Here is a 25,078-nt window from a genome sequence, read left to right on the forward strand (position 1 = left end):
AATATCCATAATATGCAGATTTAGTTGGATCTGGCTAAACAGGGCGATCGACCGAATAATGATTACATTCTATAAGCGCAATTACACTTCCGGTTTACCGCAGACTTGGGCTCGCAGACTTCGATCCACATTCTACTGAACTTCTAGAAGGCTACACTATTCGCATGAATGCATCTTACATTCTGAACACCCAATCCCAACATGGTTCGTCTCCACTACTTCGCGAATCAGCGCTATTCCAAGCTCAAAGCCGAATGCGAGAAAAATGAGCAGTTATTTGTGGATAGTGTGTTTAAGCCAGAGACAAGCTCGCTTTACTATAGCCGATCATGCCCTCCAGAACCTGTTGAATGGAAACGACCTTCTGTAAGTTTGACTTTGGCACGATAATAATATTTGTAGAGGCTTTTTAAGTTTTATAACACTGGCCTAAGTTAACTTAGTAGAAATGCTTGAAATAAGGTTATTTGCTTGAGTTTGAATGTGCCTCTATGAAAAAGATTGATGAATACTAGAGTTGGAAACAAGCTTTAAATGCACTGCCGTCCTGCGCAAATAATGATGAATTTACACAGGCGAAATCCCATTAGAACTCGTTATTCAACTTAAATAGATCGCTATTCGGGAACACACCATTTAATTAATCGAAATTCCATTTAATAATAAGTTTATAAGAATAAAATTATATTCGAGTTTTAGAAACTTGCTCGCGCATATCTAATGCAGTGAATAATTTAGAAGCCAGTCCGCTATTTTTGCTACGGCAATTATTTATCGTAGCGTCGTATTTATCACATTTCTAAAGAAATACCTCAATGTCAGTCTTATTTCTAGCCACCAAACCACTAATCAAGTAAAAACTATTAAAAACCGATGTTTAACACCACAACATAAAAGGTATCTTAGTCAACTGCAAAAAATCTTATCTCGCTTTTAATTCAGTCACAATCGTTCGAGTAATTTGTTGTTTCCTGCTTTTTTTTTGAGGTGGGGGGGTGGGGTGGGGGAGTGGTATGTTGATGAGGGCGAAGATTGAGGGTGAAGAGAGGGGAGTGGGCCTAGCAGGTTTTTATTGGGCTAGGAAAATCTAGCATAATGGCTGCAAGATATGATTGGTTGTCAAACATGGACTGGGCTTCTAAAACACCTTTCTTTACACTAAACTCATAGACAGCTGAAAAATATCCTGTTGGCATTTTGCAAGACATCTTTAAAAAAGTGTGAGAGCATATAAATAGCTATCCTTTAGATTGAACAAGTGTTTTGGGTATACATGAATGGACTGTACAGCTCCCAACCAATCAATAAAGCATGTGTTCCACTGTGGCTGAACAATAAATAGAAATATGAACATTAGCATATACTAGTCAGAATACTTTAAGTCGTCCTGTAGAATTCATAGATCCTGTGAGATACAAACAGGAACTAAATTCAACAAGTGTTTTATTTCTGCAGCCAATTAAAAAATGATTGCCAACAGAAACCTCAACTGCTATTAAACAGGCTGTAAGCAAGTAAGCCGTGATAATGCTGCTTTAACCCCCCAATCATTTGTTGTATATCTAGGAAATCTGTCATCCTGCTGTACCTCATCTATTTGTCGATGGGGCTGACAGCCATGATGTGACACAAGGAAAGCTTGGCAATTGCTGGTTTGTGGCAGCTTGCTCATCTCTGGCACTGAGGCCTTTTCTGCTGTACAAGGTATGTTGTAGTGAGGGTTGGTGTAAGGTGAAGTTTTACTGGAAGATAGGTTTGAATGGTTGCCTAGGGAAGAGGGGTGGAGGTCAAGGTGGTGGCCTAGAGAGAACGGCTAGATGTACAAGTGGTATGCTATGGTGGTTGGGTTGATGTAAGAGTGGGAGCTTGTAGTACTGAGGGTGATCGGTTAGGGAGATGAAGAAGATTTAAGGGTGGCTGGTTTCAGGAAATAGGGAAGATGTAAGGGCGGTTAGTTAGGGAGATGATGTAGATTTATTGGTGGCAACATAGGGAAACGGGTAAGGGTGTAGGGATTAGGGTGGAAGCCTAGGTAGTAGGGTGTAGATATCAGGGTGACAGCCTAGGTAGTAGGGTGTAGATATCAGGGTGGAAGCCTAGGTAGTAGGGTGTAGATATCAGGGTGGCAGCCTAGGTAGTAGGGTATAGATATCAGGGTGGAAGCATAGGTAGTAGGGTGTAGATATCAGGGTGGAAGCATAGGTAGTAGGGTGTAGATATCAGGGTGGCAGCCTAGGTAGTAGGGTATAGATATCAGGGTGGAAGCATAGGTAGTAGGGTGTAGATATCAGGGTGGAAGCCTAGGTAGTAGGGTGTAGATATCAGGGTGGAAGCCTAGGTAGTAGGGTGTAGATATCAGGGTGGAAGCCTAGGTAGTAGGGTGTAGATATCAGGGTGGCAGCCTTGGTAGTAGGGTGTAGATATCAGGGTGGCAGCCTTGGTAGAAGGGTGTAGATATCAGGGTGGAAGCCTAGGTAGTAGGGTGTTGATATCAGGGTGGAAGCCTAGGTAGTAGGGTGTAGATATCAGGGTGGAAGCCTAGTTAGTAGGGTGTAGATATCAGGGCGGCAGCCTAGAAAGTAGAGGTAGATTTGTATGGGGCCGCAGTATCATCTCAAGCAAACAGGCTTTTCTTGAGCACCTGCTAATCCCAGTCCTCAAGGGTTGATGACGGCTATGAGCTAAGCTCTCGTTCAATTAGATGTGAACGTCCGATTCCTCAGACTGAACGACTTGCCAAATTTGTTACTTACAAATATGTATAATTTCCTATATTTTTGCTGACCACCCATTTAATTTAGTTAGTATATTTACTATAATAATGGGCAATAAACTTATTATATAATAATAATAATAATGATGATGATGTTGTTGTTTTTGTTCTGGTTATTCGGTACAGTTTCACAACCTGATCCTGGAAAAAAGCATTACATGTGCAAATTTTATCCAAACTAGGAATCTTTGGATATTCTTGTATAGTTTTAAATATACAATGTTATGAATTTTTGGAAAGTCGTAATTATGTCAGCCACTGGTTTCAAAAAACAGGTAATCCCAGACAAGGACAAGCAAGAGTGGGATCCCAAGAAACCAGAAAACTATCAGGGAATCTTTCGCTTCCGTTTCTACCGGCAAGGGGAGTGGACAGAGGTGGTGGTTGATGACCTGCTTCCAACAGTAAATGGCAAGCTGGTGTACATTCACTCAAAGGAGAAGAATGAGTTCTGGAGTGCCTTGATAGAGAAGGCTTATGCCAAGTGAGTGCTATAGAAACGAGACTTGAGCTTGCCAGTTCTTGGGTAAACCCGCACAAAACTAAGCAGGGGGGAGGGGGTCCTAACATTTTCCTTGACTGGACAAAATCAGTATCTTCTTGATGCAGGACCAAAAAGACTTTTTGCCTACGATAAACCTTGAAGATTTTTCCATAATAAATCCTGGCTAGGTGCCAGTGATTGCTGAGTTTTAAAATAGAGGAACAAAATGCTACAACCTATACAACTCTTGTTGAACCATGTAGATGCAGATAGAATAGAATAGATAGAATAACAATTGTTCAGTGAGGAGCCGTTGGGGGAGCTCACAATGGCACCAGTTCCATAAATGCTAGTTTTAGCGCACCGCTTCAAATGAGCTCACCGCTTTGATATTAGCACCCCCCATAAGGCGAAAAATATAAAATAAGTTCTGTCATTTGAAGAAGCAACCGTTTACCCAAAAAGTGTATTGATGGCCAAAGGCAAGGATTCAAGCACCCATAATTCACTGAACAAGAATGAAAACGGAAGCCGTTGGGTACTGAACTTTTTGTTGGAATTGGTGTCATTTCTTTTCTTACTAAATTTGAAATAAAGAATGTCTTTTATTAAACTAAAGTTCCAAGAGTCTTTGATTAAGCGCCCGCTTAAATAAAAGCTCACAGCGATAAAACAACAATTTACATTTTTTGAAGAGTTTGCTGTCTCTCGTCCAGAAACTGCTTTATACAGGGGCGTAGCGAGGTGGGTGGCCCAAGGGGCCCGGGCCCCCCTTTAAGCAGCCAAAAATACAGTAAATGTATGAGACATTATCTAAAATACAGGAGAAAATGTCTTGTCCCTTTTGAGCCCCCTCCTGTTAAAAATCCTAGCTGTTATTAGAAAATTGCTTCTTTTAGGTTGGCAGGGACATATGAAGCACTTGCGGCTGGAAGCACAGCAGACGCTCTCGTCGACTTTACTGGAGGGGTAGCTGAGGCAATCAGCCTGAGTAATGGAGGGTATGCCGAGGACCAGGAGAAACGCCTACAGCTCTTTAAGACACTGGAGAGAGGTCATAAGGAGAAGTCACTGATGAGTGCTTCCATTAAGGTAGAGTTTTGGAGGTGGGGTTTTGTCTTAGAGTCTAGTCCAATCTGATATTTATATAATAGTAGTATTGCGAGTTCTTGTGTAAATATTTATTTAAGTCGAAGAAGAAGGAGGTAAAAATAATCCCTCCTCTAAATTGTTTAACTTGACTTCAAAAAGTAGTTAACCCATTGACTCCTGGCTATTTTTTTAGCTGAATTTACAAAAAACAGATACCTCCCCCCCTATTCTGAGTTTTATACAGCCCGTCAAAGTCAAACACAGCTGCACCTAGTCAGCGGTATCCAAGCTTTCCAACAGTGCTTTGCGCTCCCCACTTTTAATCCCTCGTCGTTGTGCTGAAGCAAGCACAAGTTGATGGTTGCTTGTATTTTTCATCAAAAATACAGCTATGAGTATATTAGGAGAGTGTCTCAGGACATCATGAAGTCTATTGGGGCATAATTGAGTGCTTTGCTTATGGATATTTGCAAGCAAAGGTGGATTCATGATGATTTTTTCTTGTTTGGCTTTGCCTGGATGAGAAAATAATTTTCTAATGAATCACCACAGCTCTCCTAAATGCTGTCTTTTCTGAAACCAAATTGATTCCAAAATTGTTTACACTGCTATTCTGGGTCTGTATGACCTGGAATTGATTTGTTTGGCTTCGGGGTGAAAAGACTTATAAAAAACCATCTGACTTTGGGGAGAGGAGTGTTTACTGGCCCTCCCCTCGTGAATTTTTCCCTGGATCTCCCAGAATTCTTTGCAATACGTAAAGGCATCTTCGTGGTTTTACAAGCCTTCAAGGAGTGGACATTGTGTCTTGAGGCCATGGAAATGTACCTGGAGAATCAGAATAAAGGTATCTATTTGTGTCTTGAGCTGTGTTTGCTGATCTCTCTCCCTTGTGTGGTATTTTGAGCGTTTTATTGAGAGGGGTGATTCTGCTTTTCTTTCCTTGTCCGGTTTGAAATTTGTCAAAGAACCTGTGCTATTATTTGGCTTAAGAGTAGTTGCCAACACCTTGGTTGGATGCATATCTTCAAGACCATTTATCCCTTAGACTGATGCCTGAGTATCTTCATCTTGTTGTGTTTAGTTTGCATTTATGAATTTTTTGGGTTGTGGGTACTTCCCAAAGCCGGTACAGGCCGGTTGAGGGGTCAATGTGTTAATTTATCGTCATCTGATAAAAAATCATTCATTAATAAAGATTTAAAAACTGCTAAAATCGCTCTTCAAATAAGTCTTCGACAAGGAATTAAAGCTGAGCTATTTAACCAAAACAATCGTAGCCCGTTACCCAAATGCATCCTGCAGATTAGAAAAGAAAGTTTTTTCAATGGTATGGTACATACAAATGATTCCATATTTGCTTCCGCAGATAAACAATCGAAACGAGATGGAGCAAAGACTGGACACAGGGCTTATCAAGGGACACGCGTATGGTGTTACCATGGTGAAAAAGGTAACACTATGGGGCAAACGGTATTTGCCCCCTTAACTTGCTGGAACACCCAATCGCGGCAGAAATATCGAAATATTTTGTATTGGTAAAATACGCCTCACTTGCAACTGACTTAGTCGTCGGTATATAGATACGTACTGTTCCACGCCGTTTACATTCATGGGAAGGTAAGTCAGCCAAGTTTTGTCACAAAAGATGGTACCACAGGCCATCAGTCCCCAGCTGTTCTTTTACGTTTCTTTTACGTCCTTTCACGGAACCTCCGGCTTCTCCGAGAAAAAGGAGGGATTCACAATGCCCAATATATAGAGCCAGGGTTTTACACGTCTGACCGAACCCTGGTCCTCTTGCTTAAATGCTTTAGTTTCTTACTAATGTGTGCTATTCTTTGCCAGGTGACTGTCGGTGAAGGTCTTCTCAGCCTCTTCAACAAGAAACACTTTTATATGATCCGTCTACGCAACCCTTGGGGGGAGAAGGAATGGAATGGACGCTGGAGTGACGAGTTAGTATGCGATTCAAACCAGCATTTTTTTATTGTTTGTTAAGTTCCTTTCAGTTGCAAACCAATCATCATTGCCCTCATACATTGGACATCGCGTCTTAATTGTTTTCTACGTCATTATTCTCGAATTTTCAGGTCTGAGGAATGGAAAAAGTTAAAGCCAGGAGACAGAAAGAAGATGGGAATTGTGTTTGAAAACGACGGTGAATTTTGGTGAGTAATTTACCAGACACTGGTCTGAATATGGAGTTTTTTGCACATGATCTTTCGTCTTTTTCAATACTTTATTTACTGCAAGTTTGGTGATTTTGCGATGCCAGATTTTGTCGACGACTGCAATTCCACGGCTTATTTGCAGGATACTCAAGACCGCAGTATACAGTTTTGCCCATTAAGCTATTTTCAACTGCCCTGGTCTACAACACCTTTCTTTAAATTGATTCATTACTAGAAGACAAATTATGTGAAGAGATCTCGAAATATCCTAAAACAAAGTAACTCCGATATAAATAGACGGGGGTGATCGTCAGCAAAATAGTTTTCAACCCTAAGCGATTGCACTTTGGTGTGGTCAACAGAAATTCTTACCCCCTAGAGATAGCATATTGGGTGTGGTCGACGGAATTTTAAACCCTAGGAAGTAGCAAAATTGCAAAAAACAAAAACAAAAAACGTTAAACACCCCCTTAGGAATAGCAGTTGGGCGAATTATATATCCCAAGAAATAGCAGATTTGGAAAAATTCTTCAACACACCTAAGGGATAGCAGTTGGTCGAATTTTTATACCCTAAAAGATAGGCCGATTACCCCATCTACTTTCCTGAAAAGTTCCCCCGGGAGCTTTCACTAGTCAGTGGTTGAAAATGAATGCTTTCTTTAACTTGGTATTTGCTAGAATAATAAAATGCAAGCTGACAGAGCGTTTAATCCTTCAGGATGGAATTTGATGACTTCTGCCGGGAATTCACGGACTGTACCCTATGCCATGTCATCAACAAGGCCATGATCCACAAGGTTTTCAAACAGTGGCACATCTATAAGCACAATTATAACTGGACCCAGGGTCAGAACGCAGGAGGATGTGTGCAGAACCAGGATACATTCCTCAAGAACCCTCAGGTGACCTGTGTTCATTTGAGGACGTACCAGGATTGTCCTGGGTTCCACAGGTGTAAAGCCCGCTTTACCCTTTTCATTGTTTTACAACTGTTAAATTAAAACCGCATTCGTAGATTAACGACCACCCAGATTTAAGAATGTGCAATTCAAGAAAACATCCCCCCACACACACACACACACACAGGGGATCTTCTCACAGGCAGGAAACCTCTCTCATTCTCTGGGTGTTTTCTGGAAATTCACCGAGATAGCTTTTAACATGGAAGAACTCGTTAGTTTGTTGTGAGATGTTTATAAGCGTTTTTCCGTCACTAGTGGTCTTCTTCAGCTGGTATAAAATTGTCTGCTGTTCTTTTAACAAGATGATTTGCTGTTTTGTAAAACAGTATGCGTTTAGTATAACGGATAACGAGGGAGAAGATGCCATGGTTTCCCTGATGCAAGAAGACAGGCGCAAAGATAAGAGCAAAGGCGTCGGTAACCTCACCATCGGCTTCTACATCATGAAGGTACGCAGCACGCATTTTTATTCCATACTATTTGGTAATCAATCGTTAACATTCGGCAACATTCCGGAAATGATACTGGGGAATCATTAGTGACTATTCGGGAGCTGCTCGATATTATTGGAAAACAACTCGTTAGTTTTTAGAGTTTTCTGGTGGATAATCATTCTAGACTATCTTGGAATCACTCGTGACTATTCATGAATACCCCTTTTCTGCGGGGAACCGCTAGCTTCTTTTTCTTATGACTTTTCGAGAATAATTAGGAAATTGTTACGATAAAGCTCATTTAGGGACTAACCAGCATCTCTTTTTTCTAGGTCGAAGAGAACCGCAAATATCGCGTTCATTCGATGTTTCCAAAGGCTGGTGATTCGATCTTCATCAACGCACGTGAGGTGATGAATAGATTCTTCCTTGCAGCTGGACGATACCTCGTGGTGCCATCAACATATGAACCTCACACCCCAGGGCATTTTATGATGAGGATCTTTACACGGAAGAGGTCTAATGCAATGTAAGTACCAACATATGGACAACACTCCTTAGAGCATTATATGCACATGGAAGAGGTCTTTATCCAATATAAGGAACTTCAACATATGAACAACTCTCGTTAGAGCATTATATGCACATGGAAGAGGTCTTTATCCAATGTAAGTAACTTCAACATATAAACAATACTCTAGTCTAAGAGTGTTATATGCACATGGAAGAGGTCTTTATCCAATGTAAGTACCTTTAACATATGAACAACACTCTTAGAGCATTATATGCACATGGAAGAGGTCTTATCCAATGTAAGTAACTTCAACATATAAACAATACTCTAGTCTAAGAGTGTTATATGCACATGGAAGAGGTCTTATCCAATCATGTAAGTAACCTCAACATATGAACAGCACTCTTAGAGTATTATATGCACACAGAAGAGTCCCAATCCAATGTAAGTACCTTCAACATACGAAAAACACTCAATATAAATACCTTACAGATATATGTGCACGGAAGTGTTGCAGGTTATTACCTGGGTGCACTAAACAAACCCAAAATAACACAAGAACACATTAGTACTCAATATTATACAACAAGAACTGCTGCCGGGGATCTTGGCCCATGATGCCATCCTAACGACATTTCTTACACACTAACCCACATTTTAATGGATATAAACTATGTGGAGAAGTAATCCATAAAATGTAACGAGTAAATCCCTCTCATTACGCTCTAATTACTTAATGTTCCTTTGTCGCGCTGGCCGAATACCTATTGTTTGCACACTACACCAACACTACTACTACTACACTAATACCACCCTCCGTCTGGCTTCAGTTTCATTTGCTCCGACGAATGGCATGGCTAACGCTCGAAACAGCTTATCCACTCTCACAGACGCGTGCAACATCCTTTTTCAACCTTTTGTTGATGAATACCTTATAACAACTAACCATTTATCTGATTGGCAGGTTTCTCGACCAGGATCATTCAGTGGGAAGCAAGATCTGGTGCTGTCTCCCGCGGTGCCGCGCGCCACAATGTGTGGTGTCCGTGTACGTCACATCGGCTGCAGGGCTACAAAAGACCGGCAAGATGAGCCTAAGTAAGTTGGAAGCTGCAGTCGTAACATACATTGGAGTAGGTATTAAACAACAACGCTTCTAAAATCGGGCATTGATTAGTCAAGAATAGTTGCTACACAGGGACGTTTGACGTCATTGCGCCCGCCTTTTACTAAATCTATTTAGTTGTTGTAAAAAACAAACTATCTCATTTCAAGCGCGTAGCCAGGATTGGCTCGGGGGTTGGGGTGAGGTGGGGGGGGGGGGGGGGGGTGGATGCGCAGTCATAGGCATCTTATGGAAAAAGAATAGTATTTGAAGATCCCTTTATAAGAAATGAATAATAATTAACGGTTAAAGTCATAGTATCATAATGTTAAACAAAGAATTTTTTTTGCTCATGACACGCTGTGACGTTATTCGTCACATTTAACAATAAGATCAAGTTTTACCGGGCCTAAGTATTATCTAGCGCCCAAACGACGAGGGCAGGGATGTGCGGTTGCAAAAAACTATTATCCACGAAAAATGAACAGTGCTTTTATTGCATTTATTATGCATCTTCTTCAGTAATTTAGCGGTTAGAACAAAGGCTTGGGCACTTTAATTCGGTATGACATGTTACAACTGTTTATGTGTCAAGGGTGTACTTTATGCGTTCTTCTGTGTCTCAGCTTGCGATCCGTACGCCTTGATTATCTGCGAGGGACGTAAAATTAAGACGCCTATCAAGTATGACACCCTGATCCCAAGCTGGGATGCCGGGGCTTTGTTTTACGTCAGACAGCCTCAGAAGAGTCAGATAGTGGTACAGGTAAGAGCAATCGGGTGCGGTTTGGTAGAGTCACACGGGTCCCAACGAGCGTTGGCCCAAACTGGGTCGCTGTGGCGTTGTTCTAAATTAAGCAGCCAGCCAATGAGGTATCTATCATTCCTACCCATAGAGGTGGGTGTTGTTAAGGGAACGGAGAGATTGTCCAGGTAGGGAAGAAAGTTATCTAAAAAGAAGTCTTCGGGTTGATACCTTTTCCATCGAACCTATTAAGGCTAAATAGAAGTCTAGACATCTCTGTCTTCTTCCATATACGTTGGATGGTGTTAAGGGCGAGTAAAAGGCCGTCCAGATAAATGAATGAAGTGTTACCAAAAGGTTTACCTTCTACCAAGAAGGGCTAAGTATGAGAGGCAAACAGATGCAACTTTATAGTCGGGGAAAAGCCTTATCACAATTGATGAGCCGAATACTAAGATTGGATATACCTTCTCATCCCCTTTTAGATTACTTGCGAACTGGCCTGAATAAAAGAAGTCTGCTCTGGCTTATCTTTTAGTTTAATGGCACAATAACCTTGTGGGACAGTATACAGATAGTATTTGCATGGGGGTAGCTTCATGCATCGAGCTTTGACTGTTATTTGTGTTTAGATTTGGGACAGTAACTGGATCTTGGATAGCTTCATGGGTCAAGTCAAGATACCCGTCAACATCACCAACTCCAAGACGCAAGCCAGCTACAATCTCAAGGGACGCAGGCGTGAGCATGATCTTCAGAAGCCAGGCACTGTCACCGTACAAATCAACGCTTACCACGATCTCTTTGGCATCTAGGGCAATAGCAGCTTCGGAGCAGTAAAGAAATTATAGACTATGGGCTTTGTTTCATTACAGACCGTACTTTACGAAAGTAATAGTAACAACAGATATGACGAGTCAATGAAAACGACTCAAACAAAGTTCTACGCTTCCCAAACTTTGTTCGCAGCCTGTTTACATTATAGTTCTCCATCCTTTGATGTTCCCAGGTAGATTCGAGGTCAAACCCTTATGTGGCAGATCTCTACAAGAGGATTCCCTTTTTCTTTTTCTAGGTTACAAAGATGTTCGATGTTATATAGGGGCTGCATCGACTGCAGTCGATGGTAAACGATGTTTTCTCCAAAAACAGTGCCGGCATTGGTGATATAAACACACAGGATTGCTATAGGCCCAAAAGCAATGCACTGTTTGTTCACCATGTTGTATAACACTGCGAACTACATAGTCAATAATCTCCTTGCTGTCCACCGAGCGGGGTGATTCCAGCAATGGCTATATATTGACGCTGTTTACTCGCCCAATAGGCCATTCCAGCTATAAGCATGCGCGCGCACTCACCATGGGAACCTACCTCAACTACCGGCATGCAGCGCGCGCTTTGTTTGATGTAAGCTTAAATAGCGCGCGCTTTGTTTGATGTAAGCTTAAATAGCGCGCGCTGCATTCTGGTAGTTGAGGTAGGTTTCTATGGTTATGCGCGCGCAAACTTATAGCTGGAATTAACAAGGTACGAATCAACACAAGTTTGAAAAGGTATGTTGAACGCCTCTTTGAGTGGTTGCGCTGACGTTTCGAGCGTTAGCCCTTCGTCGGTGCAAAAGAAAACTGTTTACATGGTATGGTTGACGTGCCATCTAACCCATCAGCGTCTCACAGTTTCCTCCTGAGTTTCCTTTGGCTCCGACGAAGGGCTAACGCTCGAAACGTCAGCGCAACCACTCTGTTTCACAGATGCGTTCAATATACCTTTTCAACCTTGTGTTGATTAAAACCTTGTCTACACCACGCCTACGCAGACCATCTAGTTTTTCTACAGCTTGCCTTTAGTCTTTCTAGTTATACCATATAGCTGGAATGGCCTCTTGGCAAAGCCGCTCGTAGCTTTATCTTACAGGAACAGCGAAGCATTGCTGTGTCACGTAATGCATCTTTTTTGGGACAAATGGCGGATCGGTAATAAACCAAGCCAACGCCTTGATTTCTGCCAGGGCAAGCGCCCTTGTCTTGACCAGAGTACATTTGTTTCAACTTTATTATATTAAGGGATTGTAAATTTTCTACTGTAGAGGAAAACAACGTGGAGAATAATGTATTACGTCTAGTTTATGTAAAACTGTAGTTGCGGGATTGACCAGGATCCCTGGTTTGATAAATTCAACGTACAATGAATAAAACAACAACGTAAGCGTCTTAACCTATGGGTATCATTTGTTGATGGTATACACTTAACATGGTGTTGTTCCTGATATCTAAAATTTATCTCTTGTTAAGAACTTTGTATTGTGGCCACGGTAGCGTGCGTCGCGTGGAAAGAACTTTAAATTGAGAGGCACGGTAGCGCACGTCGCTGCTGTTGCTGGGCTTTATTACTTTTCCTAACGAATAAATAAGGTTCACGGTTTTGCTTTCAAATCCTCCCTTTGACATTATATTTGTAGATACAGTCATTATATTAGCACTTTAACGCAAAGGAATACCCTTTTTCTCAGTTGCTATCGTCCAGCCCAAGTCGAGGCTCTCTTCTATTTCCAATACATCTACTGAAATTTCATAAGAAAGCCTCGACTTGAGATTACAGTTTGTAGGCATATTGAACCTGGTTTATTGTCTGCCCTTTTAGAAAAGCATCATTTTGCTTAATTGGAATCGCCGCTGACCGCCCTGTTTACTGTTGCCATAGTACCAGCAGGTGTTCGATTTCTACTTGTGTGAGTGAAACAGGCTTGGAGCATTTAAAACTGTTCTATCAGCTGCCAGGCACATTTCCGAAAGGAAACACAGGATGAAGCACATTGGAATAGTAATTATATGAAGTATCACACGCTGACAGAAAAAAAGATTTACTTCATGAATGTTAAGCAGATCAGCAAAATGAGTTACTGATTGTATTATAATTTGACTAGAAGAGAATTCTGTCGATTTAAAGATTGTGAGTTTGAAATATGATTATCAAATGTGGCTGGACCAGCCAGCGGACACACTTGTAAGCCGTCTCAAGACCTTTGAAGTGCCGCTAAAAATAAAAGCATTCACATTGATGGCCACAATTATAAGAGAACAAAGATCAGTTGAAAGAGATATGTCGATAATTCTGATAGACAATAATGTTATAGTATATTGGTTTTAAAAGCCAGACACACCTTTCATGTTGATTTTATTCAATACTGTAAAATCATATAAAGAATTTCGAAATAATTATCTAATAACAAAGTCTCACCAAAGTTTTACTTTACCAAATCAATCGAAAATATCGCAATAACTTTTCCAAATCGTCCAATGGAGATGGACTCTTTCCCGCACTCGTTATTGTAATCGACGAAACTCAACTTGTAGCGGGGTGTACTGCATTTATATCCCTAAAATAGTGATAAAATGCAGCGAGCTCATCTGCTCATGGTAGTGGAAATGGCAGCGATAGCCGGTAGTTTGGTCTCATGACGTCTATAGAGTAAAACACAGAATACAATGGAACAAAGATAGATCCGTTCAAGAGGTGGGATAACAGCTATAGACCTTATTGTTCCCATACAATTTATCAGGTAATGCATTTTCAACTGATCAGTCCTATACAATACCTCCCACAAGGCGTTTAGAAGTGCTTTGTGCCCACTGATACAAAAAAAAGGCTAGATTAATTGATTTATAAGAAAGATCATTTATTTCTTAAAAAAATAATCTACTTTTTTTCTTTCCGTAAGGTCAGAATCAAGATTCTTTAGATTTGTTGGTATCCCTTGTTGCAAAGCAAGGCTACGTGGATGAGACCTGTTGAATATATTTTTATACATTTATTAGTGATTATCCTAATAATCCTTCGTTGGTTGGTTAAAACATCTCTATATACTGCACTGTTCAAGCACGGCTCAGAAGCCTTTGTAAATCCCCAAATAAAACTTGTCTACAGTAAAAACGTATGTTGTTTTCGTCAACATAATCACCGATGTGAATTCTATTACCACAATCATTCGCCTCGGGCAAAATAATAGGCAAATGCGAATTGATAGAATTAATAAAGAGGTGGTAGATACTAATCAATTTATCCTACTTTAATTGCAAAGTCATAGAAATAATAACTGTAATTAAAGTCCAGTCGAAATAGGACAACAGTAGACATTTTTTTTACGTGTTGCATGCAATGCTATAGGCGACTAGTTTAGCTGGTCACTCGGGAAACCACTCCTTTCAAGGTACCTTAGGGAATCGTTCGATTAAGGGATCTTGATAAGGTAAAAAAAAGAAGTTTGGAAGGTAGGGGGGATTGTAAAAGCTACACAAAATATGATCCATCGTGTTTTTTTTTGTTAAATGCCCAAAATATAAGAGTAAAAGCTGCATATATCATATTATATGGTGTCGAGCTCTGTCTATATATGGATGGCCATTCAAAAATATTTTTTAACGTTAGAAGATCCCTAAGGCTGCTGACAATTTTTTTACTCAATATTACGCAATAACCGGTCACGGGAAGACTCATAGCAACTTTTGCACGTGTAACACGCCCATTAAGGGTTACCGATATTCCTTTTTCACGAATACAATAAAAATAATTTGGGACTCGTGCGGAGGGCAAAGGGAGTGCTTTGACTTACAAAAAGTCCAGGCGAAATGACTCAGCATATACTACTCAAAAATCCTCCAGAAGTCATCGCTATTTGCCTGTGCTAGCTCCTTTTTTTATTCCAAGGTAAAGATATCCTTTGCCCTCGCCCCATCCAGTACTTATCGCATTATTGAGTAAGATTTAGTCAAATATTTACATAGTCGTGGTCTGTACATATGCTTTTATAAACGTTTCGTCGGGTAACAAGTTTGAAAAGAAAGGAGGGAAAAAATGACGTGATATTGAACGCTCGTTTGGGATAATGATAGAAGAGGATAAATTACGCGAGAGTATATCGACAATATGTGGAGCAATATTTCATTTATAGCGCACCTTAGAAGGTCATTAGAATACAACCGAATATAACAGTGCAAACTTTTTACGAGAACGCTCGAAGATCTAGATTTGTTATATAATGGTAAGCACGTCTGACACCTTCAGTATACACTCTTATTGTTAGCTCACAATACGAAGATTCTGAAAAGAATTCATTTGTATAAAAAATGAAAAAAAAAATAGGAAATCAATTAGTCCAGATTTTTAACCGAGTTGTCTGAGACGTTAAGACAAAAAGAGTAAAAATGCTAGGCAACGGAAAGTAGTTCGTTTGTGGAATTACAGGAAATTGGACAAGCTTATTTTGCTCTCATTCTCTTTTTCTTTCCTAATGCTTTTAATTTATTATCTTAATGAGCGTCTTCTTCTTGGGTCAATATTTCGACTTTTTTTTAACAAAGTGGCCATCTTTTTGTCAAAGAAACAAACGACCTGTCCACATAAAACAATTAAATTACACTAGCACGCAGTCGAATTCACGGAGAGCTTGTTATTCTCGATTCTCCCCAAATAAGAACTAATGAATTAGCAGGGATTCACAATAAACATTCTGACTGATTGTTTTCTTCTCTGGTGGTCAACGTATAATTGGAGAGTAATCCCAAAATTCTCTTGTGTCCTCTTCTTTCCTTCGCCAGTGAGACGTGGGCGTCTTTCAGATAGAAAATCCTCATGAATCGGTTACTTCAGCTTTTCATTCTCTTGTTGACATAAATAAATAGGCGTACTCTAATAGCGATCTACCGTATGACTCCAGAAAACATTGGACGTCACGGTATAATTTTTACGACCAATATTTAAAATCGACTGGCTGAGTCGATAACAGTGCTTAGGGGCGCTCTATCGGTCTCGCTAATCAGTAGTGCAGTGAGTAAGTGTGCTATCGATGTATGGATGCATGAGCTGTACATCGCATTATCTGCGAAATCAAGATTTCAATTACATGTTCAGTAACCCAATGTTTAATTCAAATCACCTCTCTGGGGGCTGCATAATTTTTAAGAGGGTTAAACTAGGATCGAAGTAGCAACCAAACTATAACATGGAAGTACTTCGTAGATCATTTGACTCGCGGTTAGAGTGCCATTTTAGTGTGAATCAGGTAGCAAATGCGAAGGGGATTCTAGGCAGGTATCGAGAGATAGCGGACCCAGCGACATACGACATGCAAATTTCGTGACTCTAGCGTTGTCACGGGACGAAGTGGATTGCGTTACGCCGTATTTGTTGACAAGTAATGTGGCGTGACCAGACAGGGTTTTGAGTGGCGTGTCACCACAGTTGTTTTCTGTTGCCTAAATCGTGGCAGTGGCAAGGTCTGCGCGGCGAACACACGGATCTGACTTTTACTCAGATCTTACTTCATTCGGGACGTGCTTCGGGTTGCTGGCGTGAAAACCAGAGCCGGCGGTGACGAAATGTGAAGGCACCGGCCTCAGACCTACCACCTATTTCTTTCATCAGCGGATGTAACTGATGAATCGCCTACAAGGCTGGCTTGTGAGCGTTGCGGAATGACTTCTCAGGAATCTGGCTTTACGGAATTGCGCTTACTCTGTACGGAATAAGTTCCTTGCACATGCTAGTGCCTCATGAGAGAGCTTCATCGCGCGACACTTTCCCCTCAATGAAGTTGGAGTTTTCTTATGCCGCGTTTACTGAGAGAAAGGAGAACTATCGAATGGTGTAGCCGTTTCGAGCCGCGGCCAAATAGACTGCGCTGTAGCCCTAGCTCCTTCATACCGTTTGGAGTGATCTACGCCGCGTCGATTGTACTTTTACTCACCACTATGATCCCTGATTGTATAGCTTACAACGATTCGGACCCAGTTGTAATTGAAAGGACGTCGAATTCTAGTGAAGAGAATACAGATTGCTCGTTTGACGATTTCAATTTACGACCGGCCTATGTACATAGGATCTGTGACTGTTTAGACCGGTTTAAGAGCAGAGAGGAAGCTCTAGAGTTTGTCAAAAGGTTTCGCTTGGAGTTCTGTGATGTAATTCAGTTCCACGAGGCCGTTGGAGACCTGATGAATTCCTCGATATGCACGGAAACCTTGTGGGGAATTTTACGCGTTGATCAAAGCGCGTTCAGTGACTATAACGTATTTCAAGCGATCATGAGCCGGGTCGATTGTAACTTCGCGTATTCTGTGCGTTGGACTTGTGCCGATTGCAAGGTAAGAGGTTTGATGCATTTGCTGGTGTCTCGTAATGGTCTAGTAAATTATATAAGTAAGTCGTTTACGGCCATTTTGTGATCTTACTTGAGTCTGTTTAGCCAGTCCAAGGGCACTCTCCCGTTCACCTTGTGTTCCAAAATAAAAAGAAATTAATTTGCGTTGCCAGAATTTCCAAGGATTACTCCGTCGGCTTTCCTTTCTGGAAAAGTAATCGGATTTTTTGGTGGGAATGTGTGAGCGAACCTTAAAGATCGCCTGCTCATTTTACGGGGTTTTACTACGCTATCTTCGGCGTTCCTGTCGACTATCAACCATCTCAAAGACTTTATAAACCGTGTTTATTTTCAACTTTCGTATATGACTCTCTTGCTCTTAAATTGTTTATTTACGTGATCCCAGTGTAAGAAAGGGTTGACCAACCGTGTTTGACAAGTTCAAACTTCTGTCTTGTTTTACCCTTACTCTAGAGAAAAAAACAAGGGTCTAAAGCATGAAACGATAATATTACACGCATCGAGAGAGCTGTCAGCTTTTGATCAGTTTATTGTACAATTACAGGCATTTCGACCCCTTTTATTTACCACCTGAAAATAATCACAACACTCTCATTATTTCTTGTCGTCGAAAGCAGGTAACTATAGTCTTTGAGAAAATTTAATTCGAATAACCGCGAGTCAATCGTTAGCCTCTCGTATGTACGCGTGCCAGTCTTACATAAGGTATCTTTCCTTGACAATTCTTTAGCCGCATTCTAAAGCGCTATTTGAAAAATCTCGCGGAACCCTAATCACTTCGGATCCCGATTTAAACCGGCTACATGTCTGTCGAGAGAAAGCCAGGAGAGATAAATTGATCAGTAAAATATCAATAGGTCTGTTGAGAAATCGGCTTTCTGCGTTTGCTCTCTATGTCATCTACTATTTGGCTATAATCGGACCGTGCAAAGAGTATACCAACTTAGGACTTACAATCGTATTTACTCTCGACAAACAACATCTCTTTGACAGGTTTAAAAGTGTCTTTGACCCAAAGACAGACTGGCAAGGGTTTTTTCAAGCCTCTATAAACCGCAGAGAACCAAACCAAGGCTACAATGTGAGCATTTTCGGCCACATTATTCAATCAAGATATGCCTCCATTGTTGATGATGTTTAGTTGGTGTAAAATTTCATACTTGGGATTTCTGACTTCGTAGGACACTTTTGTTTTTATCGTATTGGAGTAAAGTTTTTTTAAGCGATATGTAGCGCTTCAGGCCTTTCCTGTTCAATGCATTGAGGTTCCTTCGGAAATTCTAGAAACGAGAGGTCGACATTTAGAGTTTATGGCTAAATTGCCGCTATTGTATTGACCTTTCTACTGGCGGGCGAACTTTCGCGTTTTTGAAACCATTTCATTCCAAAACCACACAAAAGAAGCCATTTAGGAGGGCCGCCTCGCTTGTTGCTTTGGCATACTGCATTGTTTTATTGTTTTAATTTGATAAACTCCGTTGTTTGACTCTTAAAGCCAGTATTTTTTCTGTAAATATTAATAAAAAAGCGCCATATATTACGGCGCGGAAATGTAAAATATTGAAAACTGGCGAGAGGACAGAACGACGAAAAGAGCAATGGGTTTCTTTTTATAGTGTCTTGCCTTTTTGGCGTTGCTACTCATTAATTTTTCTTGCTCGTTGTACCAGTGAACATTGATCTTCACGCGCAATTTATCTGCTTCTATCTCTGTCAAAATCTGTCGAATGACCCGTCAACTATCTAGATTTTCTTAAAATTCCGAGCTTGATGCGGTGATAGCGCGCTTTTCTTTACGCTTACCAATAACCAGGCGACATTTTTAAAATTTGACGACGCAAATTATTTCCTACTTTGCAATCATTTTCTCTCAAAGTGCCTATAGCTTTCCTTCAATTGTATCCAAAGTGACCATAACGCACCTAAATTATTGATGTCTTCTATTTTAAGGAATTAAATTCGCTTACAACTGACAATAGAAATAGTCGTAATTTGGCATTTCATGAGTTATCAGTGGGGCTATTGGTTAGATATTTACAGCGAAACACGAAAAACACCTGGAAATGTTGGTATGCTTCAAAGAGAGCTCAAAATAATTTATTGCAGCTAAGGAGACGTGAGAATGCGTATAAGAGCAATCCCAGCCTTCCTAAGCGAGCCATTATGTGAAAAAGTACCAATTTTGCGAGCTGAAACCGTTTCTCAGTAGTAATGAGAACGTTTCTTGTTATAGATAATATTTTATCAACTCATAAAAAAAAATGAAACGAGACTTCTGGGTTAAAAGCGAGCGAGTTTGACAAGTCCTTTTTTTCTAGAAACAGATGCTTTTTTTTTATTTAATATCATTAATGCTCCAAAAATGTAGATGTGTTTTTTAAGTCAGAGTTCATTATTTTTAAGGTTTATGGGTTTTTTTTCGGATAAGTTTAAGAAGAAAAAGAGACAAATCTACTTCGTTCGACTGTTTTTTCTATTGTCTCTAGAAAGAAATGAATGAATAGGAAATAAGAAAAAATTTGTTTGGCTGGGCCTTGTAAAATTATTATTAGAATAATATTATAGATAATTAAAAAACCCTTTTAAATCGGTTTTAGAATTATCTCACATCAAAATGGAATACTTTATATAGTGTAAACTCCACCAATTTTCTGGACGGTGTGTGAGGTATTATATAGGCCTAAAATGTTTGTTTTTTTCATTTGTCAAATATTTTTGGTATGCTTGCATTGTTTTCATGGTCTAATTAATACTAATTATATGGTTTGAAAACATTAACAAAGCTACATACCTCGCCATATAATAATAAATTGTAAAAATACCCTGAGATGCCTCGTTTGTTTTGAAACAAAGGGAGGGTTTCAGGTCAAAAAAGGACTGAATCAAACATGGAATTAGACAAAAATACCAAAATATTTTTCTTGTAGCAATGTTTGCACATTTTTCTATATAATTTCAACCTTAAAATAGTCAACAACAGAACATATTACTTGTTTGCTTTTCTTAAGAGAAAATGTGCTAAAAGCGATTACGTCGGCTCCGAAAAACAGAAAACGTAGTTTATAATCCTCATTTCAATAATTTAAAAAAATGCTCATCATAACTGTTGACTCGCTTGCTTCCCTGGATAGGAAAAACTAAAAAATAATCTGATAAAATCAACAATAAATTGGGCAAATCGGCGAAAACAGGCCGGGACCATTTTTCTTTCAATCGTAAACATTACTGTTAACGACGTTTTGAATTCCCAGGTCATGGACGTCATTAAAAATAGTGTTGAAAGCTTTCAAACTCGTCACTAAAAACAGTAAATTATTATTTTTTTCATATTCAGATAAGGTGATTACTTCAGGCATTCAAAGCTCAGCCATTGATGACGTATCTTGGAGTTTAGGTCACGACTTCCAGATACGTCATGACTGGGTTTGAAATGTCCAAATATTCACTGTTCTTTAGCTGTTTAGCGGAGGATAAGAGAGGCCTTGTTGAACCACTTCGACCTTTCATGGAAATGTACCCTTCACTCGTGGCTATAAAAACTTGCACCATTCGGCATAAATCATGTAATGGATAAGATGGGGAAATATAGAGAAAAACAAGTTGGAATTAAAGTAAAGTAAAACGCTCTCTTTGTCCTTTATGGATGAAATTGAGCCTAACTTTTTTTAGAAACCCTTTTCCTTTCAGTTTTAAAAAACGGAATTTATACAGTTCACAATGTTAAAAATAAATAAGATATTTTTGTGTGGTGTGAAGGTTTGAAAATAGTCTTATTGATCAAGAAAAACTGATGCAGTGGTGTGTGTTGAATGCAAATTTACGAAAAAGCTGGACTTTGGCCTCATGAAAGGGTAGTAATCACATAGCAACTGAGTTAAATCTTTACTGTAACCATAATAAACTAAAACGGTGATAATTTAAAACCAATTAAAATTTCTCTGATTAAAGAGAGCCTGCTACTTTAGTTGCTAGAGTTGCTGTATTCAACAAACAGCAAGGACTTTTTTTTCGATTTTGAATATCTACAGCCTTTTGTAATTTTAGATTTAGTTCTTTTACCTTTTTTGTGAGCAATCAACAAAGGTTTTACCATGCTTTTGATAAATCTCTATATTCTTTTTTCTTATCAATACAAATATCGTTCCATTTTTATATATTTTAACCACTTTGCTGATAAAATATAGTAGTAAATAGATAAATATTTTGCATTCATGGCTAGCATGATTGGTTGTTGTAGAAACACCGCTATATAAGCTTTAGGTTTAGTCTAGCATTGATGCTATTATTGGTTGTATAGTCTGTAGTTTTTTTTTCTAGTACTTGAGTTCACAGTTCCACATTAACACATTAAAGTTATACCCTCTACTACCTCTTGTAATAATAACCTTTTGTAAGAAGATGTTATCTCTTTTTTTAATTGTCTGGTTAGAGATTTATCAACTTAACTTTCCCCAACTTAGACCTTGGTTTAGGGAACAGAAAAAAATTTGCACTTTGTTTTTCAGGATGCATATAAGACCTGGGTTTGTAACTCTAAAGTACTGCCTTACGTCTCACTGAAGACACCAACTTCATGTGTGTCACTGTGTCATCGGGTGCTACAGAGGTGTCCATATTTCCTGCCAGGGTCAGATTTTCAGTGGAGTGGGCAGTCAGCTTTTGAATGTAGAGATGGTAAGTGTTCAACAGGTTCTCTCAGTCTAGCTAAGCTGTTGGCCAGAGTCTTAATTTCAGTTGAGTGGACACTCAGCCTTTGAATGTAGAGACAATAAGTGTTAAACAGGTTGTATCCGCTCTGTTGTTGGCCAGTCAGCAAATCAAATTGAAAAAAAAAATTAACTCTAATGGATATTCCTGTGTATTTGCAACATGGTACTTCATTAGGTGCCTCAGTAGGCATGCTGTCATGCTTGCCCAAACTTTCACTTATACAATCCAAGATATGTCTCAGATCAATTGTGAATTCAATAAATTGTTGGCTTGAATAAGTTCATAGGGCTTTTATTTTATATTATGGCAATATGAAATAATCTACCTATTAAAGCTATTTCATATGTTTTTCACCCAACTTACTTGAATATCTTACTCATCTAAGGTCAAGATGGTGCTGGCCAGGATGAGTGCTTTATTCCAGAGACAACAACAGCAATACCAAAAAAGCAGACATCACCCTCGGCTGAAACAAAAACAGCAACTAATTCTCCAGTAGGCAGTCCGACATCTAGCTTAGTAAGTGGTGAAGCGGACCCTGGTAGCTAGCACATGGGCAGTGCAAGGATCAAATAGACACTACAAGAAGGGCCTGGACAGCATGTTTATCTCTTATAGTTATTTTTATTAGTTTTATACTAGTATTTCCTTTTGTTATTTTTAGGAGAATTTGGAGTGACAATAGTCTATCATTGTTGCAAAAATAGTATGGACACCAGATTCCTCTTTCTTGTATACAAATAGTTTGAATAACACAGTAATGCTCAAATCCAAAAATATGAATATTTCTTAGGTACTTGGGCTGAGGCAATAAACTGAATGCTTTTCTCTTTTCATGTGGATAAGAAAGCAGGAATTTTCAAGAGCTTATGTTATTTTGTAACCTGAATGTAAAAAGCATCTATGATAAGTATGGGTGTTTGACAAAGAAATGTAGCCCTTAAACAGGATAATCATGTTGTCCAGTCCCATCTCTTTGATGTGATTTATACCAGAGACATAATTAGATTATTTTCCATCTAAGTATTAGCTTTTATTTCCATGTATATATATAAAAAGAAATTTGACAAGATATGGTACTGTATAGAATATTGTGGTATTACCTTACAAGGCATCTTGCAGAGAATATATACAAAAAGAAAGAGAACCTTCAAGAATACAAATTACTATAGGGTTACAGCAATGGCAACTGTAGATAATAATGTTGTGTTATATGGGCTGCATCAGCAATTCAGCCTTCTCAAAATCATTTTTAGGAGCAGGTTATGGTGAGTTTGAGGCAGGTTAGTTGACGAAGAAGCCAACTAACAAAACAAAAATAATATATTTTCGGTCTGGATAAAGATGGTTAAACATCAAGAGGAAGTAGAGGAGTCCAGCCGGTTTTGTGAAGGCTGCAATTGAATCGAATGGTATAACTAGAGAGACTACAGACAAGCTGTAGCAAATCTAGGTGGTCTGGGCAGGTGTTCTGAAAACAGGAATACAGGGTTGAAGTTTTTTGTTAAACAACACTTCTCCAACAAATGGTTTAACAGTTAAAACATCAGTGAAACCTCTAAGTTTGCAGAGAGCCATTCAACATAAAACTTAAATCCTGAGTTGATTTCTTTCTTTCATTCTCTTGTTGTTTGGGTGAAACCTATGAAGAACAAGAACTACAGTACATCTGGCCCCTGTTTGCAGGGTGTGGTTCATATACAACTGTAATAGAACACAACCAGTTATTGATAGCCACCAAAATTATGATGTAGTAATGCTTAGTGTTTGTATATCTTTTCGTGCAGCACACAAAATTATGAGATCACTACAACAGAAACCCATCAACAATTGTAAGATATTCTATGTATTTGTTCCATGTTATGGTGGTATTGTTTGATGAAATAAACATTCATTTCAACAAAGTTCATGTCATGTTGGAAACACTAAGCACAAAGCCAAGTTTTTTTTCAGGTAGGGGTATATTTACAGCTGTCTCGAAACTTTTTTTTCTCATTTTACAATAAAACTAAACATCCTGGCTGAAGGGTTTGCAATGCAGTTTTGTCACCCTTGTTACCAGTTAGACAAACATAATGTTGACCATATTTCTTTCATGTTTTACAATAGTTATTTAAAATTTGCAAAAGACTGTACAGTGAAAAGCCTCCCAATAACTATGGCCTTTTGATGAAAGCCCTTCAATTGTCCTTCTTATTGAGCTGAAGGCTTTCCCTAAGCGGTCACAGTTTTTGCGCCTTTCTCAAGCTTCATTCAAGATTTGGACACTGTATTCACTGGCCCTCCCTTTTATGACTTTTGTGTGCATAACAGGATTCCATATAATCCTTCAAGCAAGGACATTGGGTTTTAGTTTTAAGGCCATGGAAATGAACAGTTGTAAGAACAAAATAAAGTTATCTTGTAACTTTAGCCAAGTTTGCTTATCTTTTTTATGTGTAGTATTTTGATGTTTTTTTCGGAGAAATTTTGCTATTTCTCTTTTAGAAATTTGTCTACAAACCTCATATTTTCAAGAAGATAAAGAAAAAGCTACTATTCTCAGATACCAAAGGTAGAAAGTTTACAGCAAGTGAGAAAATGACATAAAAGCTAGTAACCTCAGTAATTTTACATCCTACCAGATCTTTTTGATATAGTTCCCTGCCCAATTGGGCGTTTAAGATTGAATTCTTTTCATTTCAAGAATATTGCGGGAATCCAATGGCAGTAGTTGATCACATTTTTTTCCTACAAGGCATTTTTAATTCTCCATATTTAGCATGCAGTATTGTCTTGTATTCCCCCATACATTGTCTGAACCCCGCCTTTTCGTCAGGCGTTTAGCAGAAATACTGATCTCTGTCATATCCAGTAAATAATAAGATGACCGGTCGTCAGATAAACAATAAACTCACCTCGATGCCATTTGGCTGTGAGCCTTC

At 39.3% G+C, this 25,078-nt stretch overlaps 1 protein-coding gene and 2 long non-coding RNA genes across 3 annotated transcripts; 1 reads left to right on the top strand and 2 right to left on the bottom strand.

Moving 5' to 3' along the window:
- Positions 1 to 66: 66 nt before the first annotated feature.
- LOC5506217 (calpain-5) lies at positions 67 to 24,058 on the top strand. The gene is made up of 15 exons (XM_032374580.2): positions 67 to 366; positions 1,567 to 1,704; positions 3,049 to 3,257; positions 4,157 to 4,349; positions 5,719 to 5,802; positions 6,198 to 6,307; positions 6,443 to 6,520; positions 7,244 to 7,427; positions 7,814 to 7,936; positions 8,254 to 8,450; positions 9,400 to 9,533; positions 10,167 to 10,306; positions 10,918 to 17,427; positions 21,950 to 22,118; positions 22,540 to 24,058. Exons 1-13 carry the CDS (start codon positions 202 to 204, stop codon positions 11,098 to 11,100), a joined length of 1,938 nt encoding a protein of 645 aa, XP_032230471.1. The 5' UTR covers positions 67 to 201; the 3' UTR covers positions 11,101 to 17,427; positions 21,950 to 22,118; positions 22,540 to 24,058.
- On the bottom strand, positions 7,243 to 9,505 carry LOC116614025. The gene is made up of 2 exons (XR_004294322.2): positions 9,382 to 9,505; positions 7,243 to 8,969 (listed from the first exon to the last, which is right to left on the bottom strand). It is a non-coding gene; the product is annotated as an uncharacterized LOC116614025 (long non-coding RNA).
- LOC116614022 lies at positions 21,463 to 22,646 on the bottom strand. Its single transcript, XR_004294319.2, has 2 exons — positions 22,518 to 22,646; positions 21,463 to 22,195 (listed from the first exon to the last, which is right to left on the bottom strand). It is a non-coding gene; the product is annotated as an uncharacterized LOC116614022 (long non-coding RNA).
- Positions 24,059 to 25,078: the final 1,020 nt, after the last annotated feature.

The sequence above is a fragment of the Nematostella vectensis genome, chromosome 9, assembly GCF_932526225.1.
Source record: "Nematostella vectensis chromosome 9, jaNemVect1.1, whole genome shotgun sequence".
Taxonomy (NCBI): domain Eukaryota; kingdom Metazoa; phylum Cnidaria; class Anthozoa; order Actiniaria; family Edwardsiidae; genus Nematostella; species Nematostella vectensis.

What these genes read in the sequence shown, in the direction of transcription:
- LOC5506217 (XM_032374580.2), top strand. Translation starts at nt 202, where the DNA reads ATGGTTCGTCTCCACTACTTCGCGAATCAGCGCTATTCCAAGCTCAAA. An exon ending in GGCCTTTTCTGCTGTACAAG is followed by an intron (nt 1,705 to 3,048) that starts GTATGTTGTAGT and finishes TTCAAAAAACAG; the next exon opens with GTAATCCCAGACAAGGACAA. An exon ending in GAAAACGACGGTGAATTTTG is followed by an intron (nt 6,521 to 7,243) that starts GTGAGTAATTTA and finishes TTAATCCTTCAG; the next exon opens with GATGGAATTTGATGACTTCT.